Source organism: Pleurodeles waltl, chromosome 4_2 (genome assembly GCF_031143425.1).
Source record: "Pleurodeles waltl isolate 20211129_DDA chromosome 4_2, aPleWal1.hap1.20221129, whole genome shotgun sequence".
Classification (NCBI taxonomy): Eukaryota; Metazoa; Chordata; class Amphibia; order Caudata; family Salamandridae; genus Pleurodeles; species Pleurodeles waltl.
This window is the reverse complement of record NC_090443.1, coordinates 709,220,384-709,239,415: the sequence shown is the minus strand read 5'-3', so window position 1 is coordinate 709,239,415 and position 19,032 is coordinate 709,220,384. Positions and strand designations below refer to the sequence as shown.

Genomic DNA, 19,032 nt, shown 5'->3' with positions numbered 1-19,032 from the left:
CAATTGCCACTTGTTCTTTCTCCACACACACACAGCCAAATTGGGTGCTCATACGATGGACAACTGAGAATACTTCACTTCCAGTCACCACACCATGGCCACCACTAACATTGGCACCTGGAACGCAAGAGGTATTCACACCCACCTCTTGTAGGTATGCGATACATTCCTACCAGCGGCACAGGTATGCCTACAAAGCTTACCTACAAGCCACGTGTCAAAAGTCTGAAGGCAGCCAGACTGCAGAAAATATGGCAAGGCCAAGTGCCCTCCATAAATCTATTCCATTTATGCCTGAGAGGTCTTGATTTGCGTTCGGACAAGAGTCCCCTTTGCTGCCAAACACATGATCGGGGACCCAGGCGGACGATATGCATTTGTGGAGGACAGCAGGCGTGTGCTCCTTGGAGCATTATACGCACCTAATGTAGATCAAGCCCCTTTCCTCTATTTCTCATCTGTGACTTTGGCCAAATGGAGCGACATACCCTGGCTTTTTGGTGGGGATTTCAACAGTGTCCTGGACGTGGAACTTGGTTGCTTCTTCCCACCTCTACCCCGCACTGTGGCCACCTCTAACGCACATACTCTTGCCCCTTTGCTGAAACACTAGACTTTAATAGATGTGTGGAGCCACAGCAACCCTAAAACGTTAAGGTGTAGTCCTACTACTCTAACGCACATGGCTTAGTTAGATTTACTTGCAGTCCTGACATAGTTCCTCATATCACAAGCGCAGAATACTTTGCACGCACTGTGACTAAAACCCGTTCCTACTAAAGGTCTGTTGGAATTACTAACCCCCACCCACACCCCTCAGGGGACTACAAGCCTCCACATAAGAGAACCCTTTTTCATACTTCCACTGCTCATAATGTCACAGAATACTCCCTTAATAGAGTGGGATGCATCCAAGGTACCCATTTGGGAACACTGTATGGGCAACGTGCTGAATATCCACTGTCATCTCACTAACAAAATTTCTCACTAATGTTGGCTATTAGGCCTTGAAGAACTGGCCTGTTTATCCAGGGCCGCTAAGGGGCAACTAAAACAATCTTGGCTGCAACACCTTGCCCAACTGGAGTGGCTACAATGTCTTAATTATGCTGAGCATTCTAAATATATGCACGCATGCAGACCGCCCAGGTACACTGCTGGAACGGTTGATACGTCAGGATGTGGACAGATGTCCGGTTTATCCGGAGCAATGACGGACAATTATTACTCAGAGGGATATACACTCGTCTTCACATGACACTACATATTGCTATATACCTCAGCAAGCCCACTATGAGGAGATACAAGCCCACTGTAAAGAGATGTTTAATGTTAAACTTTTACATGTCCTACTTTTAAATGCCATGCACGACCAACTAAAGTGTGACATACATTTTTAAAAGCAAGGTTTAGACCTGTCAAAAGGGGTATTTTGACAGGTTGCATTCAGCATTAAAACCTGCACAGCCGTGCTCCTGGAGGCAGGCTTGCACATGTTCACTGTCACTGTAGTGGACAGCACAATGGCTGCTGCAGTCTGACTTGTGACATTTCACTTACAGGGCCTGGGGACACCGTAGTACCATATACATGAATATGTCAAACAGGTGTATACTAATTTAATCACGTTGAAAGGAGGAGCACAAGCATGTTACCACTTGTTAGCAGGGGTAAAATGCACAGAGTTCCATAGACAGCAAAAATAGGGTTCAGCAAAAGCAAAAAGAAAAACCGTTGATGACCTTGCACAATGGGCAAATTTCCAACACCAATTCAATCATGTTGAAAGGGAGCACAGGCATTTTACAACTGGTTAACAGGGGTAAAGTGCAATGTTCTAAAGGCAGCAAAACACCATAGGGTCCAGCAAAAAGGTGTAAGGGCTCCAACTCTCTCCTAAGCTGGAGTAGAAATGGGTGGGATTCTGATGGATACAGGGGCTTTGTTCCAGATCCTGGGTGCATACATGGAAAAGGCCTGTTGTCTGGTTTTAATTTCTTTACACTTCTAAGTCTGATGGTATCTGGCTGTGGGTATGTCGAGAACCACTAGTGACAGTGAGCTTGTATGCAAGATAAGCAGGGGTGCTGGTTGTGATAGCTTTGTAAATGATGAATGATGAATGATGCAGCTGGTGCGGGGTGGCAAGAGGAGCAAACTGAGTTCCATCAAAGGAGGAGTGATGTGATCATATTTCTTCAGACCCTTGATATGTCACGGTGAGGCATGTAGAATGCACCTAAGGGGTACCAGTATCGCATCTGGGAAGCCCTGGAACAGGGCATTACCACCATCGAGATGCAAGAGTACAAAGGCTTCAACAACAGTTCTAAAGTAGCTTTCTGGAAGAAATAGTTTGACTTTCTTTCCAAGAAAGAACTGGTATCAGATGGTCTCATTATTTGGGCAATGTGCTCTGGGAGGGGGAAGTTGGTGTCCAGGGTGAATTCAAGTGACTTTATATCCAGTGAGAGTTTGGGTTCGAGGCAGTCAAAGTTCATGTACTTGATCTTGTTTGTACTGTAACTTGTTTGCTGTTTCTTGAAAATAGGAATTATGTTTTGGTTGGGTTGAGTTTCAGGAAGGTGCTGAACCTCCATGTCTGGATGATGAGCAAGCAGCATTTGAGGTCTTGGATGTCTGAAGCAGAGGAGACTTTCCCTAGAGTTGGGTATCACTGGCATACTGGTGAATCCTAATGCTGTTATCTGCGAGTAGAGTACCAAATGGCCCCATCTAAAGGCTGTAGATAACAGAAGATAGTATAGGACCCTGGGGGATTCTAGATGTGATAGGGATGTTTTGTGACCTAGAGTTGCCCACATGAACAAACTTGTTTCGGTTGGAAAGGGACTCAAATGTGCTTATGAAGGAGGGCTAGTCGACTGTGTCGAAAGCAGCTGAAAAATCCAGCAATACCAGGAGGCAGACTACATCTTCTTCTGTGGTCAAGAGGATGTCCTATATGATGTTTAAGTTGGTAAACTCCATGCTGCAGCATGATCTGAAGCCAGACTGGGAGTCGTACAGGAGATGGTTAGCACTGATGTAATCTTGGAGTTGAACAGACTGCTTTTTCAATAATCCTGCGGATGAACGGTAGGTGAGTGATTGGCCAGTAGCTGGCAAGAGCGTCAGGGCCTAGTGTAGCTTTCTGTAGTAGTGGGAGGAGCTGGACAGTCTTGAGGGATTTTGTGAAGAAGCTTTGAGTAATGGAGGCACAGACAATGGAAAGCAGGGATAACAGCACTCCCAGAGAGAGCTTTGATGAAGGACGATGGTAAGACATCTTCTTAAGCAATTTTGTTGTATTTGCTGGAGCGTGATCTTAATGGTATTGAGAAGGACTAGTTCTCAATTTGGGTCATATGCAGGGCCCCACAAGCTTCCCCTTTCAGAGGACAAATGGGGCAGCACTACAAACTCAGCAGTCTCATGAGGTGTGGTGAGCTGATTTCCCCTCCGCCTGACAGTAACCTGACACTAATAAACTATGCTGTGCCAAACTCTGCACGTAAACATTATTCATACTCTTGCTCACATTAACACCTTCCACTCCTACACAAATCTATGACTTTGGCATATTCTGCTCAAAATGTAAACCCAGACTTTCCCAAAATGGTACAGGGGGCACGTGGATTATTTTTGGTTCTGGAAATTAAAGCATTATATTAAAAAGGATGCTAATGAATGTAACCTCTGTGCAATATAGACTGTTTGTTACAATTTACTGGGAAAACTTATTTGGCACCATAAATATACCCCTTTTCAACTATTTTCCAGGAATGCATGCACCTCACTCCTATCTCAAGTTGCCTACCTCTGACCTACTGCCCAAACTACCACATTCCTGCCTCAGTTTGCACAACCTGTACTGAAGAAATGGGAGAAGAATCCCATTTGCCATCCCACCTCTGTTCTGCCCAATATTTCCTGTTCAGTGAGACCAGCATGTGAAAATGGCAGTACAAACGCACCTCATCAAGTGCAAATTTCTTTTACATAATCCGACACGCTCACATATGTACACAGGACATGCAGCAGCGCAAGGTTGCTTTGTGGACAGATAAAGCACACCAAAGACATCCCAGTGCGAGCTTCTTAAGTACACACAAAAAGGTATGACACAGATAGCAATAGTGCAAACTTAATTCCCACACTGTAGAAGTGTTGCATAAAGGGCAGTAGTACAAGCTTCTACAATCCACACAGAAAAAGTAAAGTACAGGCAATAACAACGCAAACATTTTCCATATTTCTGATAGATGCAGTACATTTGAATAGCCAGAATGTGTGGATAAGTATCATAGGCAGGAAAGGGGCACATTGAAGAAAGTGGGACATTAGATGCACAAGATAAGCTGCCACCATCCAAAGTGTCAGAGGATCAGTGAGCAAAGGGAAGGTAGGCAGATGTGTCGAGAAAGGCAGAGATTTCACCTTTACAGGGGAAGGACAAAGAAGGCTGATTGCAAATGTAAGGGTACATATAGAACACATGCAGATAAAAGGGGCAGGGTGAAGCAACCTGCAGAGCAATACTAAAGAGAGACCACGTGAACTGATAAGAGTAGAGAGGGAGGCCACCTGCAGAAAGATGTTACCAGTAGAGAGAAGGTGCAGGGCAAAGTAACCAGAATGGAGAAAAATGTCATTGGCACAGTCAAAAAAGTCTGCAGGAAACCAATTTGGATTTGCAAAAAGATTCATTCTAAGTAGATGTAAAGGGCTGACCTACACAGAAGGACGTCCTTCAAATTATAAGGAGATAGATCTGCCCAGTACAAACAGCAATAATTGTACCAAACGAACGAGTTACTTACCTTCGGTAACGACTTTTCTGGTGGATACATTAGCTACCTGTGGATTCCTCACCTAATGAATTCTCCCATGGCGCCAGCATTCGACGGAAATCTTCTTCCTAGTCTCTGCACGTCGACGAGGACGTCACTCTAGCCCACGCGACGCCGTCTGACGTCATACAGGCAATAAGAGGTCCTCGACGACGTGCCGACGTCAGTACCAATCATTTTTTACGTGCATGAGAACAACCAGGCAATGCAATGAAAGAGCAAGGCAACATCCCATAACATTGTAAAATACACAACATTTGCATGAATAGCTGTAAATCTTTTATATATATATATATAACTCTCTTTTTTTTTTTTTTTTTTTAAATATATATACACATCAAGTATATACACAAAGATATATACATATATATAAATATATTATATACAACATCTATTGCACCCTCGAAGACCAAGAGGAGCGCACTCAAGGATTACTTGGTAAGACCAGAAAGGCAACGGGGAGGCGGGTGGGACCGTGAGGAATCCACAGGTAGCTAATGTATCCACCAGAAAAGTCGTTACCGAAGGTAAGTAACTCGTTCTTCTGATGGATACAACTACCTGTGGATTCCTCACCTAATGAATAGAGTCCCAAAGCAGTACCACGCCTGGCGGTGGGTGCCTAAATGGTCAAACCAAGAAATCCTGCAGCACTGACCGTGCAAAATGGCCGTCCCTTCTAACCTCAGAATCCAAACAGTAATGTTTTGCAAAAGTGTGAAGGGACGACCAAGTTGCGGCCTTGCAGATGTCGACCACAGGAACACCTCTGGCCAAGGCCGAAGTGGCCGACTTAGCTCTGGTGGAAAGAGCTCTAATGCCCTCAGGACGATCCTTCTTTGCCAAAGAGTAACAGATTTTAATGCAAAGAACAATCCACCTGGATAGTGTTCTCTTGTGGACTGCCTTTCCTCTCCTCTTGCCCACATATCCAATAAACAGCTGATCCTCCAGCCTGAAATCCTTTGTTCTATCAATAAAGAAGCTCAACGCCCTCTTTGGGTCCAGACGGTGCAGTCTTTCTTCCTCTTTGGAAGGATGAGGCGGAGGATAGAACGTGGACAAAGTAATTGCCTGAGCCAAATGGAAAGGTGAAACAACCTTCGGGAGGAAAGCAGCCTTGGTCCTCAACACCACCTTATCCCCATAAAAAGTTGTATAAGGAGGTTTTACTGATAAGGCCTGCAACTCACTCACTCTCCTTGCTGATGTTATAGCTATCAGGAAGACTGTTTTTAAAAACAAATACCTTAAGGGGCAAGAATGCATAGGTTCAAAAGGGGACCCCATAAGGAAAGTCAGGACCAAGGACAAATCCCATTGCGGCATAACGAATGGTTTTGGAGGATATTTATTTAGAAGACCTTTCAAGAACCTGATAACAATAGGGGATTTAAATAAAGATGGTTGGTCTGGAAGACATATGAAGGCTGACAAGGCCGATAAATAACCCTTAATGGTAGCCACTGCACAACCTTTCTGCGCTAGAGACAGAGCTAAAGACAAAACGTCCGATAGATGAGCATGTAAGGGATCAATCTGCCTCTCTCCACACCATGCAACAAATTTAGACAATCTATTAGCGTAGATAGATTTAGTGGAGTGTCGCCTGGCCGCTAATATAACATCCACTACCTCAGGCGGGAGAGAGAAGGAACTCAGGTTGCCCCGTTCAATCTCCAGGCATGTAGGTGCAAACTCTGGAGGTTGGAGTGTAAAACCTGCCCCTGCGACTGCGAGAGGAGGTCTGCCCTGAGAGGGAGACGGAGCGGAGGGCACATTGAGAGTTGGAGAAGGTCGGAGTACCATACCCTCCTTGGCCAATCCGGAGCTATTAGGATGACTAGAGCCCGGTCCTGGCGAATCTTCCTCAATACTCTAGGAATCAAGGGTATGGGAGGAAACGCGTAAAGCAACTGGCCGCACCAGGTTATTTGAAACGCGTCCCCCAACGCTCCCTGCATCGGATACTGGAGACTGCAGAATAACGTACAATGCGCGTTCTCTCGAGTGGCAAACAGATCTACCCGCGGAAACCCCCACCTCTGGAAGATTAAACGGACTTGATCTGGATGGAGACGCCACTCGTGGTCTGCCGAGAATTGGCGACTGAGACTGTCCGCACGCACGTTTAAGACTCCGGCCAGATGGTTTGCTATCAAGCAAATCTGATGGTCCTTTGTCCAGGACCATAGTCGAAGAGCTTCTCTGCAGAGAAGGTACGACCCTACTCCTCCCTGCTTGTTTATGTACCACATCGTGGTAGTATTGTCCGTCAGGACCTGTACCGACTGACCACGAAGGGAAGGGAGGAAGGCCTTGAGAGCCAGACGTACAGCCCGTAACTCTAACAGATTGATGTGAAACATCTGTTCCTCTGGAGACCAAAGGCCTTTGATCTCCAGATCCCCCAGATGAGCTCCCCACCCTAGAGTGGAAGCATCCGTTATGACTGTGGCCACTGGTGGCGACTGCTCGAACGGCTTTCCTTGTGAAAGATTGTTGCTTGCAATCCACCACTTCAAATCCACAGCAGCATCTCTGGAGATCTTGACAGTACTCTCTAGATCCCCTTTGTGTTGAGACCACTGCCTTCGGAGGCACCACTGAAGAGCCCTCATGTGCCAGCGAGCATGCGTGACCAACAGAATGCAGGAGGCAAACAGACCGAGCAGACGAAGGACCTTGAGGACTGGAACTACCGCTCCATTTAGAAACATTGGAACCAAATCCTGAATATCTTGAATCCGCTGAGGCGGAGGAAAGGCCCGACCCAATGTTGTATCCAGTACTGCCCCTATGAACAGGAGGCGCTGAGAGGGCTCTAGGTGAGATTTGGGCTCGTTCACCGAAAAACCCAGGTCGAACAACAACTGGGTTGTTGACTGCAGATAATGCGACACAAGCTCCGGGGACTTGGCTTTGATCAACCAGTCGTCCAAGTAAGGGAATACTGCTATCCCCTTCCTTCTGAGTTCTGCCGCAACCACCGACATCACCTTCGTGAAGACTCGAGGTGCTGAAGTAAGACCAAACGGAAGGACCGCAAACTGATAGTGCTGCGATCCCACCACAAACCGGAGATACTTCCTGTGTGACTTGAGTATCGGGATATGAAAGTAAGCATCCTGCAAGTCGACAGACACCATCCAGTCTTCCTTGTTCAACGCCAAAAGCACCTGTGCTATGGTCAGCATCTTGAACTTTTCCTGCTTGAGGAACCAATTCAAGATCCTCAGGTCCAGGATTGGTCTCAAACGACCATCCTTCTTGGGAATCAGGAAATACCTTGAGTAACATCCTCGACCCCTTTCCTGCTCTGGGACCAACTCCACCGCGCCCTTTGAAAGGAGGGCTTGTACCTCCTGTTCTAGCAACAGGAGGTGTTCTTCTGAACAATAAGAAGGGCGGGGCGGGATGAGGGGCGGGTACTCCCGAAAGGGAAGGGTGTAGCCTTTTCCCACAATACTGAGAACCCAAGTGTCCGTTGTAACAGTCTTCCATTTGGCGAGAAAATGCTGTAATCTTCCCCCTACAGGAGAGGAGTGAGTGGGGAATGGTGGAAGCCTAAGGCTGCTTCCCCTGCTGCACCCCACCAGAGGATGAGGAAGAGGCAGAGTGCTGCTGAGAGGCTCCTCTGGTGCGGACCCTACCTCTCCCTCTAAAAGATCTATAGGGATGGGAAGAGGCAGGTTGCTGATATCTTCCCCGAAAGGAAGAGGAGGAAGAGCCACGCCCAAATCCACGAAACCTCCTGAAAAATCTGGAAGAGGCCGTGGAAGAAGGAGCTTGGAGCCCTAACGACTTAGCCATGGCCCTGCTCTCCTTAAAACGTTCCAAGGCCGAATCAGCCTTGGCTCCAAACAGTTTGTCCCCATCAAACGGGAGATCCAACAATGTGGACTGTACATCCGCAGAAAAGCCCGAGTTACGGAGCCAGGCCTGCCTCCTTGCCACCACAGTTGTGCCCATTGCTCTGGCCACCGAGTCGGTCGTATCCAGTCCAGTCTGGATAATCTGGGTCGCAGCAGCCTGGGCATTTGAAACAACGTCCAAAAGACCCTGGGGAAGCTCTGTAAATGATGAGGAAATGTCATCCATCAGAGCATGAATATACCTCCCCAGGATACAGGTTGCGTTGGTGGCCTTCAACGCCAGACTGCAGGACGAAAAAATCTTCTTGGACTGCGCCTCCAGTTTCTTTGAAGCTCTGTCCCCAGGCACCGTCGGGAAAGAACCAGGCGCTGACTTGGATGAACAGGAGGCCTGCACCACCAAGCTCTCCGGCGTAGGGTGCCTAGACAGAAAACCAGGGTCAGTTGGAGCCGCCCGATACCTCCTGGCCACGGCCCTGTGAACTGCTGGGGAAGATGCCGGCCTCTTCCACACCTTTAACACCGGATCCAGCAGAGCGTCATTAAATGGCAAAAGAGGCTCTGCCGCAGCTGAGGCCGGATGTAGCACCTCTGTTAGAAGGTTTTGTTTTGCCTCCATCACTGGCAAAGGCAGGTCCAGAAAACTAGCTGCCTTCCGTACCACTGCGTGAAAGGAAGCAGCCTCCTCAGTATATTCTCCCGGGGACGAAAGATCCCACTCAGGGGAAGTGTCCAGCCCACTAGCCGACTCCAGACCACGCAGCCCATCACCCGAGTCCTCTAGCTCTCCTTCTTCCAGGGCTCGTTGGTACTCCTGCTCTTCTAATACACGAAGAGCACGTCTCCTCGAATGAAGCCGTTGCTCAATACGCGGAGTCGACAATGCCTCCGCCGAAGTCGAAGATCGGCGCCGATCTTCAGAAGCCACCGACGCCGCGTCCGGCGCCACAGGTAACTTCGGCGCCGACGAAAGAGCAGTCGAAGCAGATGGACCCACCGGAGTCACAGGCCGAAATCCCGACGTCGACGGGATGGAAATCCCCGGGGCCAATCCCTCTGAAGCCACCGGAGCGGCCACCGGCGCCGACACCGGCGCCGAGCCCACGTTCCCAAAAGAGAGAAAGGGCATAAAGGGTGCCGGCCGAAGAGGCGCAGGATCACCCAATGAAAAGGCCAAAGGCCCAGCCGGAGCACCCCCTGGAGCCATCTGTTGGAAGATGGCATGCATCGCATTTAAGAATGCGGAACTATCGGCTCCAGGGGTAGGAAAAGCCGGATACTGGGGTGCCTGTCTCGGAGGCGACCCAGACGCCGGCCTCGACGTCTGCGACGCCGGAGATAACACCTGAGGCTCCAATACCTCAATCACCGACGCCTGTCCAGGTGAAGTCGGAGACGCCGGAGAGGGCAACGGCGTCGAAGGATGAGGCGTAACCGTGGGACTGATCTCCCATGTCCTTCGGCGCCGATCCGAAGACCTGGAACGAGTCTCCTTGCTTGAATGACGCCGAGATTCTCTACGGCGCCGGGAGTCTCGATGACGCCGATGTCTTGGCGAAGAAGACTTCTTGTGATGCTTCTCTTTTTTCGATTTCGCCATAAACAGCTTCGCCTCACGTTCCTTGAGGGCCTTTGGATTCATGTGGTGGCATGAATCACAAGTCGAGACGTCGTGGTCGGAGCTCAAACACCAAAGGCAGTCGGAATGAGGATCCGTCACTGACATCTTGCCTCCACACTCACGACAAGGCTTGAATCCAGACTTTCTCTGCAACATTATTACCACAGCGAAAGACTACGCAGCAAAAATACACTGTAACCACAAAAGTAACAGTTGCTCCCTCGAAGATAAGCGTTTCGAATGCACGGAAAAAAGGGAACTGACGTCGAGGACCTCTTATTGCCTGTATGACGTCAGACGGCGTCGCGTGGGCTAGAGTGACGTCCTCGTCGATGTGCAGAGACTAGGAAGAAGATTTCCGTCGAATGCTGGCGCCATGGGAGAATTCATTAGGTGAGGAATCCACAGGTAGTTGTATCCATCAGAAATGCATATTTTAAAGACAGTTCTCTGTTAGAATAGTTTCCATTTATTTATTTCCGAAAACAAATTGTGAATAAAATGAATGCCTACAAAATGAAAAGGTGTGCCACAAAATCTTTATTTTTGATGCTGCAAAATTTGCTCATCTATGCCGCAATATCTTGAGGAGTTTGGTTACGAGATTCAGGTCAATATCATAAGGAGAAAAACAACGTTAACAGACTCATTTGGCGTATCTAAGACAAGATGCTATGGCCGAGCCAAATCACCATGCCCTACTGTAACAAACTTTAAAGTTCAAAACTAGTACACATCTTTTATGTAAGTCTCCTTTCCTATAAGTGAGAAGTTATGCAGGTTAGAGGTTGGCCACTGTGAAATAGCCAATAAAGGGCCATGCTACTCCTGTCTAAACTACTTTCTTACAAAAAAACTGCCCCTGTACATTTATTCTCGCTCCTCAATGGAGAAAGCTGAGAGCCAAGTAAAAGTTCATTAACCTGAAACAAAGTATATGGGTCACTTGGAATGGAAAAATATCAGAAAGGGGAATGTTTAAAAACGTGTGAAATGGTATCAGTAGTTGATAAATAACAGTCAATACCTTAGATAAAACAAGTTATCACCATTTTAAATATACAAAGGCTAGTCAACATCACAAGTCAACAATGACATTCCGTTGAAAACCTGACCTTTTAGTATTCCCATAACATACAAAAAACATTGAACACTTTTAAAGTCTGGAAAATATGGTTAAAAAGTCTTACCCTTCTCATAATAGAGATTGCTTCTGTAGATAAGAAACGAGGATAACGGACTTCATCATTAACAATACTATCAAACACCTCCTCCTCATCATCTCCAGGAAAGGGAGACTAGATTTAAATTTCAAAAATGCTTTTTTTAGTAAACCATATATTTAATAATCAAATATCTTTTTGTCCATTCTATTAAATGCCAGTGACAGCATGCATGCTAGATACACAAATATAATAAAATCGGATCTAATGATCAAAATTTTAACTACTGAAATCTTAACTGAAACCACATCAATTAACAGTTTTTATATCGAAAGTGTTTTTTTTTTTTTTTTTAACATTAAAACAGGCCAGGAGGTATTAACAACTACAGGAGTTTAAATTATTAAGATTGATAGACCCAAAGTAGCACTAATGTACACTCAGTGCTTAATATGAGCCGGTGGTGGTTACCACCACCTATTTTTGGCACTAGACTATTTACTGAGCGCAAGAGAGTAAAAACAGACAGATCAGAAAGACGGCAAAACAGTCTCAAAGGGAGTAAGCAGGAACCTGGAAGAGTGAGTGGACAGGGACTATCTGATGGTGGATTCAAGACTACCAGCCTTGGTATTTGGCTGGTTTAATTGCACCCGACCGTCTGTTTCTGAGAAGAGCTTCAGGTACTGGCACACTTTCTTTAACAATTTAAGCACTGTCAACTACAACTAAGACAATACAATACAGGTGTGCAAAATTTACATTTTGTCAGTGTGATTTAGTAGCATACATAATTTTGGACTTGATAAAGTTGCAAAATAAAGATGTGCAAGTCAATTATACCGCAATTGATTTATTTTTGTAAAAACATTTCTGTTGGAATTTTACTAGCAAAATAAATTAAGTCAGGTGTTTGGCTATGTGAAACCTTCAACTTATTTTGTGTGGAATTTTAAACAATTACCTTGAAGTTTTTCATGGGAGTTTTTTCTATCATTTTCCTCGACTATTTACACTTATTTAAAAATGTAAAACATATTATTGGGGGTGTTATTTCCAAGCAAAACAAAAAACATGCGTAATTTCCAGTATTGCTGGTATTTTCCTAGGTGGATGAAATAGGTGGACATGATCCATTTAAAACAAAAAAACTGCTCAGCTGTTAGATGCCTCCATGACTTTTCACAGCTCAGATAGTCAAAGCACTATGCTACTGCCCAGGCAGAGATCCTAAAAACTCAGACCTAAGCCACGTCATGGCGCTCAGTTTCAATTTTGCATTCAAAGGAATTCCTACCACAGGAGATGAAGCATGACTTTTACAACATGCTTTCAATCTTGTTTGTTCATGGTGGAACCCACACCAGCACCTACTGACAAGTTAATTGTATAGGTCTTTATATGAGGAAAGATCGGTACTCAAATGCAACCCAAAAATACAAAAGATATTTAACTTTAATCATACTCTTGCAACCAACTTACATTAGCCCTCTATAAAAACCTCTTCCAATCCTACTTGGCTTTAAGGCAAAACACTTGCCTTAACATCCCATTCATCAAGTTCTCCCTTTTGGTTTAGCAACAGTTTGTAAATGCAATTTCCGAGTAACAGTTCATAGAACGCATGTGCTTTTCATTTTATAAATGGATACATTTCTGATACAAAGGTTGGAGATAGGCAGACTTCTGTTTTAGCTTATGTGTATACAATGGGGAAAATGACTGCAGGTTCTGCTTTTAGATCCTCCCATTTAGACTGAGAGCTTCTGTCTGTTTTTTGAGTTGTAATACAATTCTCATTTCTAACTAGGTTTACCTTTCAGAAAGCAATGCATTATGTCCAAATGTAAATAGTATCATTTGTATAAAACATGAGAAGGTAACAGGTTTATGCTAATTATATTAAACAAATGGCAAAAAGTACTTAGCAATTTTGTGGCTGCAAGCGTTACAATTGGCAAACTGGGAGTGTTTGCAGCTATAAAATAGGTTTTTCCTATGCACGATCCCATTTTAGTGGTCAGTAAACTTTTACAGACTCCTAAACAGGAATGTGAATGGATACAGATTCTAATTTGGAGGGGGCAAGTCATAGGCATCTCTTTTAGATTGGTACCATATGTATTAACATTAAGAGATTAAAACTGCTGTGTCACACTACAACTGGCATTCTGGTGATAAACCATTGAAAAGTTACTGACAAGTTGGGGTGGTCTTGCCTTTTTTTTTGGTGTGGGGAGTGGAGAGGGGTGAACATAGACTGCTGCCCTTTAAGAGTGCAGGAGCTTCCAAAATCCATGATGCACTGTATTGGCAGTTTTTTTTTTTATAGAGAGAACTTCAAGGAATGGAAACTTGAGAGTAGAAATGAAGGCTTCGCAGCAGTTTTCCCCCAAACTCCAGGTCGCAACCCAATGGTGGGTAGGGAGCTGATTTCTGGTGGAATGTAAACGTTCAAGCAATAAATAAAGATGCCTTTAAATTCTGTATTCATCTTGCCATTTATGCTGCACTTCAAAGACAGAGGTCAAATGACAGGCTATTTTGTCTGACTTTTTTTTTTTTTTTACATGTGGATCAGTGTTTACAATCTCTTCTCACTGCAGTCTGAGAAACAAAAGCAAAGTAAATTTAGCAACAATCTTACTGGAGCACAGGTGTGTGAAAGGAAAGGCAGTAGGATGCAATGTTTTGTAACACAACAAAATGTAAATACCTGTAAATGAACTGTACACATTTGGCATTTAGGAAAGCACAAACGAAGCACTTTTTGAATTCTGAAGTGTGATGGAAGCAAATATATTAATAGGATCGAAACACACCAAGACACTTTACTCGGTGTGGCACAGATGACACATATTCACTGAAACCTATCAAATCATTTGTGTGCAATATAGTTTTATCATTAAACCTGTACACCTGTGCAAATTTCGTGGCTATTTCAATGGAAAATGTGCTGTCTGTAAATGACATTGCGCTACCATGCAACGATTTATTTTTATTATGAAATCACCTGCCTCATGTCCATTAAAGCTAGGTGGGTCACAAACGTTTCTCTTTCTAAAAATATGGGTCTTGGTTCTAAACAGTGTGTGAGCCACTGCTTCTGAGAATATTAAAGGAACTTTTGAAGGATAAAATAACCCAGCAGGGGAGGCAGGTGGGTCGTTTATGACTCCAATGTAGATTCCTAAACTGCATAACGAGGGCTTCAAGTAACTATTCCTTAAGTATCCGAGGGTGTTCTTTGATATTCATGTTATATTCATAAATGTTAGACTAGAGTAGCAGGCTACAAGAAGACTGCTCCTATGTGTTTTTGGGAATAAGAAATAAAATGAAAGAATTATGAAAAGGGCCTGTGTTCTGAAGAGTGACGCTTCTCAACAACAGATTCTTTAGACTAACTCTAGCATAAGTTTGAGTATCAGTCTACACCTTTTCCTCTAGTCGAGTGGGCTCTCCATAAACCGGGAAATGGCTTATTTGCTAGGTGCCAACATAAGGAGCTTGCATGCCACAATCCATCTAGATATAGGTAGCTTGGATATGGTAAATCCCTGGCAAATGTGTCCATAACTAATCAACCAAATTGGTTAGATAATTCAAGGAACTTTTTCTTGCACATGATACATCTGTTGAACATGTCCAACATCAAAACAATATTAATGGATCTTTTTGCTGGTATGGAAGGACCTGGAAAATACAAAGGCAACATGATTGTCTCATGTGAAATTGAGAAACTACCCGTGGAAGGAATGAGGTATGTGCCCTCATGACTACTCTAATTTCATGAAATATTGAGAGGCTTCACTGCAAACAGGGCTTGAATTTCACTTAATCTCCATTCAGAAGTGATTGCTTTTTCCCAGGCATTCAAAATTTGAACAAGTGCTGCAGTGTAACCTTGAGTCGGCTGTAACAGGGGACCCATTAGTCCAGGTAGGACTATGTTGAGTTTCCCAAGAGGACGATGGTTGTTGATTTAGCGGGAGTACTCCACACATTCTTTGCCTACTGGACTAAGAAAGAAACTTGATCTTGGGTCTTTATATAGGCTACGATTTTGGCAGGTGGACCTTTATTGATTAGAATGAACATTTCGACTGGGCCAGGTGCTAGCTAGTAGTGAGGAATAATGAAGTACTCTTGACAAGAAAATGGGTCATGTCCATTGTTTTGGCACCATAAGTAAACATTCTTCGACTTAACTGCAACATGTTCCCATGGATGTTCCTTTTGCTTTCCGATTTGTCATAAAAGCATGTGATACATTTAATTATCCATATTGTCAGACATCGGCAGCCATGCTGCCAAGTTCAATAATGGTACACTGAAATGTTGACTCACCCCAGAAGTCTTATGAGGAGATTTGTTCTGTATTGCAGTATCTTGGGAGGCCTGATCGACACTTGGAGGTGGTTTGGGCACCACCACTGCCTTAGCCAGTCTTGCGCTATGAGAATTCTCTTAGATCGTGTGTTTTGCAGTTTCATCAGTACTCTTTGGATGTGTGGTATTGGTGGAAAGCATATATATAGCTATGTCTTTTACAAGACTATTAAAAGGGCATTCCACACTGACTTTGATCCTGAGAGATTCCCATTGTGCAAAGGTGTCCTTTGCTTGCCTTCATTTAGTAACCATTTGTGTTTTTCTTAGTAAAACTGGCAGAGGAAGTCCACTTGGTTATGAAAGCACTTTGAATATGTACTGCTCTGAGAGCCAGACCTCTTGATCGAGCCCAGTCATTTTGTTTATGTATCTAGAATGTCCTTGTTCGTCCCTGTTTGTTGAGGTACTGCATCTTAGTTGTGTGGTGCTTTTGAATCAGGACAGAGTCATCCGAGATGGAACAAAAGCTTTGAAAGCTATGTGGGTTACTCATAATTCCAGATATTTTCATAACAAGTCTTTTCTCTTACTGTCTGTTGACTCAGTCAGCAAGCACTGCATCCTGTTCAACATGTATCGGTGATAATCATTTGTAAAGGTGTTTCTTTTGGAAAAGGTATCTCTTGCATAAAATTCTTCAGTCTAACCTACCACACTAGAGACTCCTTTGCTGGCACAGTCATCATCAAATGGTGACCCCAACTGTCCTATTGTTGTGACCATTGGTTTTTGAGGCACTATTGCAAAGGCCATTCATGTAACCTTGCATTTGGAACAATGTAAAGACAGGATGCACTGGAGCTGAGAAATGTATATATCTGTGGCTTTGTGGAGGCGGATCTGCTGATGACATGCTCTTGATGTAGAGCAGTTGCCCCACTGAAGGAAGCACTTTTCCTCTGATGTTATCTATTGTAGCCCCCTAAATAAGATAGGTATTGTACTGAAGTTGCTGCTCCCTTCAGATAAATTGAATGGTGACCCAATAGTAGGAATATACGTCTTTTAAAGATCCTCTTCTAGCTTTGGCTCCTCAAAGCCAAGATTTGGACAATCTTCTAGATACCAGTAAAGGGTTATCAATTTCTAATCCTGGAGGAAAGCTTTCCCTCTTGTAGCCCTACAGCATTGTGAGGTTTTAATTCTTATAATTTTTCATGCTGGCTAAACAAAGCTGAGCTGGAAAAGAGGAGGTGCATAATGTTTTGTTGGGCACTGACATTTTGGGTGGCAAATCTCAGCCAAGATCATCTACCCAGAGATGAACGAGTGACTTACCTTCAGTAATACCTTTTCTGGTTGACATATTAACTGTAGAGTCCTCACCTTGTGAATCCCTCCCCCCCCCAGTACCTGGACTCAGAAACCTTAATAGCATTCCCTCACATGTTGACTTGTGGGTCATACATTCAGGTCTGCCTGTTCCAGATGTGAAGTTGGGGCCACTATAAGACCACCGCCACTATAAGACCACCGCCACCGCTGATGTCAGTCTCTTTCAGAATTTTGTCTGAGCCGTCGGACGTGGAGCTAATGAAATGAAGTGCAGTGTGCAGATGTTTCATATTTAGGATCTTATTAATGGACTGCATGAGGCCATGCCACAAAACAGGGATGAGGGTGGGTCGGGAAGGAAAAAGTAGTTCTACAGAGTGTCTATCAAAAAAGGAGTTAGCAAAGGTGCATTGTTCTTATGATAGAGACTTCTAATTGCAGATTACTTACCTTGTGACTAGATAACAAAACAGTACCTCCGTAATGTTGCGTCTGAAATAATTCAGACAAGGAAATCCTGCAGGGTAGACTGGGTGAAGTGCCCGACCTGCCTGACCATCCAGTAGGGCTTACTGAATGTGTGGAGAGACACCCATGTATCTGCTTTGGAAAATGCCCATGAAGGGCACACCACAGCCACCGCAGTGGTAGCAGCCTTTGCACTGATGAAGTGAGCATGTACATGGCCTATTTGGGGGCTGCTTCTTAGGTATCCCTTAGAAAACCTTTATGTATAGGATACTCCACGGCAAGATGGTCCTCTTCTGTACTGATTTAACCTTTTTCTCTGGCTGTCTTGCTTGCTTTATTTGGTTTGATTGATGCGAGAATGAAGAGTCCTCTTAGAGCTGAGCTGGTGAAGCTGCTTCTCCTCCTTAGAGGGGTGAGGTGGAACACAGAAAGCCAGCAGAGTTATGGATTAGCCTATGCGGAAAGGCATAATCACAGTAAGGCAGAAAAGCTTCTTTTGTCCGGAAAGAATGAAGGGTATGGTTGTTGGACAGACACCTGGAGTTCACTCACTTGTCTAGCAGACGTGACTGCAACAAGGAAGATGGTTAAGAGGTGTAAGCGGCAACTGTGCATATCTTCAAATGGCATGCACATTAGATAAGTGAAACCCAGATTAAAAGACCCACTGCCGTACAACAAAAGAGGTTGGTGGGACATGTGGGTCATTCCCTCCAAAAAACACATCACAACAGGCAACAAAGAGGGATGGCTGATCCTATAACCATACAAAAAAGCTGAAAGGGCCAACAAATAACCTTTAACTGTAGGCACCGAAAAATCTGGCTGGGCCAATGAAAGACAAAACCGAAAGCTGTCTGACAAATTTTATGGCAAGGTTTCAAGATGACGAGGGAAATACCAAGCAACAAACTTCACCGAGCACTCTGAATATTTAGAATTTGTGCAGCGGCGTTTGACTGCAAGAACTACACCACATTACCTCAGGAGTAAAAAGCCATCAACTGTCGCTGCGCAAGGTCCACGCATGGAGGTGTAATCTCAGGCCCAAGACTTGGCCATTGTGCTGTAACAACAAATTCTCCTTAAGAGGCAGCCAGATGGGAGGACAAATGCTCATGGACTGGTGTTCCAGGTACCACATACACACCTTGCACAGTTTGAAGCCACTAAGATGACTTAGGTCTGGTCTTTCCTGATCTTTCTCTGCACTCTGGGCAGCAAAGGGAGGGGATAAAGCATACAGGAGTCCCAATTCCCCCATGTAGAAAGGAGTCTCTAAGAGAAACCGCTTGGGAACGCCCACACAGGAAAGTTTGGGACACTGTACTGAGGTGGAGAATAGATTGAGCCAGAATTCTCCCCACTGTCGGAAGACA

General features: G+C 44.7%; 1 protein-coding gene across 2 annotated transcripts in view; it reads right to left on the bottom strand.

Annotated features, from left to right (window-relative positions):
• Positions 1-19,032, bottom strand: part of PKN2 (protein kinase N2) — a 527,949-nt gene that overhangs the window by 55,496 nt on the left and 453,421 nt on the right. For both annotated transcript variants that reach the window (XM_069232308.1, XM_069232307.1), the window contains exon 20: positions 11,540-11,647. In XM_069232308.1, coding sequence (XP_069088409.1) covers positions 11,540-11,647 — 108 coding nt within the window. The remainder of the gene's footprint in view (positions 1-11,539; positions 11,648-19,032) is intronic.